Raw genomic sequence first — 3546 nt, forward strand, 5'->3', positions numbered from 1 at the left:
GGGATCTAGGGGCAGCAACCCCTAGCAGGGTCCAAGTGGCAGAGCCCCTGGCTGGGGTCGAGCTGCCAGGTCAGCATGGAAAAATTTTATTTTCATTAATAGTCCACTACTAAAATTTCATCAAAAAACCAAGTTTTCATTAAATACTTAAATGATAATTTACTCTTGGTAAGCATCATTCGCTATATCATTCATTATGACGAATGATTCCATCCGTTATAGTGAATGGTTTGATCTGAGTCTTATCAAGACGGATGAATGAGTAACGAATGACTATGGCCATTCGTGATTTCTCTGAGACGAATGAGAGGCTCATTCGTTACAAGAGCACCCAAGTGTATCTTATAACGAATGGTTTGATTCACTCTCATCATGACGAATGAATGGATAACGAATGAGTAAGGTCATTCGTGACTTCTGTGAGACGAATGAGAAATTTATTCGTTATGAGAGCGCACAAATGTATCTTATTCGTTATGACGGATTTAACGAATGACCAGCCATTCGCTTATCATAACGAATAAGCATATGAATTATCCAACTTTGACTCCAGTTGTCAAAGTCAAATTGATAAGAACATAAACGGTCAACAGGCACCAGGTTTTACAATTAACCCTTGAAATACGATGAAACAACACGAAAATTGCATCAATTGACTCGCAAACATATCGCCTACTAACCCCAATCAACCAAACACCTAAACATTTCGTTTTAATTGTGCATTCGATTGATATATATATATATATATGTGTGTGTGTGTGTGTGTGTGTAGGGGAGGGATATTTTGAGAACTTGATGAGTTGTAAGAACTTTAAGAACTCAATTTTGGACCACATATTTAATTAAATGAGTTAGAATATGTTGATGAGATTAAATATGATTGAAAAATGAATCAGGAGAGAGAATAAAGATTTTTGTTGATTACACAAGTTTAAACTTTAGTTACACATGTGTAAAAAGTCGATTCGGTGTGTAAAAATTACGGTAAGTTATTGTACATTAATTACACTTACGTATTACACATGTGTAAAAAAAGTTCAAAAAAAGAAGTTGGTACGTTGAGCTCTTTCGAGTTCTTAATCTCAAAGCGGTTCTCAAAAGAAATCAATCTTATATATATATATATATATATATATATACGTTTCTTTGTTTGATTAAATAACCTATCAAATATTAACGAATTTCAACGAGAATCATCATGTTTGATTAGTCTTTACCTAAAGAATCTCAATCAATCAAAATGAATTGATTTTAAGAGTTTCTTTTTGGTATGAACGAGCCAAGCATAAACGTACTATCTTTTCGTTATAAAACGTACCTTAGACCAATTGTTTTCACGAGCACAATCTAGTCTTGGTGTATGTCTTGCTTGTCAATATGCTCTAACACCCACGAGCTCGGGTCTTTTTCTTCGGATCTTGGTTTCTGTTACGGGAAAAACAGTTATCATGTTTGTGGTTGATCGGCTTTCGAAATATGGACATTTCATTGCTTTACCATCCGTTTTTACAAGCATTACTGTCGCAACAACCTTTATTAATGAAATAGTCCGCCTCCATGGTATTCCCTTGACCATTTTTACTGATCGTGATGCTCGGTTTATGACAATTTTTGGAAAGAATTGCATCGTATCAACGGTACTACTCTAAAATATAGTACCGCGTACCATCCACAAACGGACGGGCAGTCCGAAACGCCTAACCGTTGTTTGGAGATGTATCTTCGTTGCTATGTCGCGAATCAGCCGCACAAGTGGCTGCAATTCCTTCCTTGGGCTGAATTTTGGTATAACACTTCGTATCAAACATCTTCCCAAATGACTCCCTTTGAAATATTGTATGGCAGAAAACCACCAACTCTTACTCGATATATTCGGGATTCGACCACTAATACCACCTTGGAAGTACAGTTTTTGGAACGTGACAATGTCTTGGCTTAGTTGAAAATCAACCTTTTAAAAGCTCAGTCCCGCATGAAACTCGCTGCTGACAAACACCGTAGAGATGTGCAGTTTATGGTCAATGATTGGGTTTTTGTGAAATTACAACCATACCGCCAGGGATCGGTTCGCTTGCAGCGTCACCACAAGCTCGGTCATCGGTATTTTTATCCGTATCGGGTGGTCACTAAGATAGGAGCAGTGGCCTATAAACTAGACTTACCGGCCAATGCTAAAATACACCCGGTTTTTCATGTCTCGTTGCTCCGAAAGTGTATTGGTAAACCGGTTCAGCAAATTACTCCCTTGCACCTGGTGGATTCCACATCGACCCTCCTCTTTCAACCACACAAGGTGCTTCAAACTAGAACAATTTCTAAAGGCTCTCAGTTGGTTTCTCAAAGTGTTATTCACTGGGATAATTTAACTGAGGCAGAAGCTACCTGGAAGGATAATGCACAATTACAAGTTCAATTTCCTAATTTCCCCCTTGAGGACAAGGTGGGTTTTAATGGGGGCGGTACTGTCATGAGCCCAATGAGCCAATCCCCGAACAACGACACAACCAAATTGGATCCGGGCGAAAGAAAGAAAAGTGAACGAGTTAAAGCCCAACCAAAGAAATTCCAAGACTACATTCTAGACGCCATGTCATCCATGGTCTAACCGAATATGGGTGCATTCTATTTAATGTAATTATAGTGTGAGTGTGAGGTATGCAAAAAGTTAGATCTGAGTATTCCTTTTTCTCATCTCCTTTCTTAAGTTCTGTAATTCTCATCCCCATTCTCTCTCAGTTTAGTAATAAAATTCCATCTTATCCTATCAATTAAGTTTGTTCATTCCATTGAGAGTGCTATTTGACCGTGTTCAATAATCAAACCCGAGCAGAAACTTTTCATGCATTCATGTTAAAATTTTACAACTTTAAACATACGCAACTTACAAAATGACTTAAAGGTGACAATTTTAACTCATGTTTCTCGTAAAGTTACTTTCTGTAACTATAATGTTAACTATAAAAAAGATTATTTTCTAGGCAAAATGTGTTTGGTTCAATGTCAAACCAACGCTACTTGTTTCATCCTTCATATTACTTTTGGTAATTGTCACGTTAATTGTATATAAAGAAGTTATATTTTTTAGACAAAACGTATTTGGGTCAGAGTTAAAGCAACGCAACCCGTTTCAACCACGTGACTTTTTTGTAACTGTTGCGTAAATTGTAATTTGTCCGTTTATACTATTAATGAATGAATATAAGCGATCACAAACATATCTATTTTATTAATGAACGAACACAAACAAGAAAAGCGCGTTCGTTGAATTGTTTGTGTTCGATTGTTTGTTCGGTTAAAGTTAAAGAACAAACATGAACATGCTCCGTTCGTGTTCCGTTTGGTTCGTTTACAAACCTGAAAACGAGCCAACAACTTATGGTCCTTTTTCTTATGAATAAATGATGCGTTGTTGTAATTTCTTTTCTTGAAAACAAATTGAGGGCATTGTATAAGTATTAGAATACATTTTTCACAATCATTTGGCAAGTTTAGTTGAATTTTTTTTATTTGACATGGTACACCTGAATTCTCAATTGACTAAATGAT

The 3546-nt window shown here is 36.6% G+C and overlaps 1 protein-coding gene across 1 annotated transcript; it reads left to right on the plus strand.

Moving 5' to 3' along the window:
• The first annotated feature begins 1972 nt into the window (after positions 1-1972).
• Positions 1973-2605, plus strand: LOC143555399 (uncharacterized). The gene has a single exon (XM_077044961.1). It carries the CDS (start codon positions 1973-1975, stop codon positions 2603-2605), a length of 633 nt encoding a protein of 210 aa, XP_076901076.1.
• Positions 2606-3546: the final 941 nt, after the last annotated feature.

The sequence above is a fragment of the Bidens hawaiensis genome, unplaced genomic scaffold (genome assembly GCF_021521415.1).
Source record: "Bidens hawaiensis isolate Kalapana, Puna unplaced genomic scaffold, B.hawaiensis_p1.1 tig00018123_1, whole genome shotgun sequence".
NCBI lineage: Eukaryota > Viridiplantae > Streptophyta > Magnoliopsida > Asterales > Asteraceae > Bidens > Bidens hawaiensis.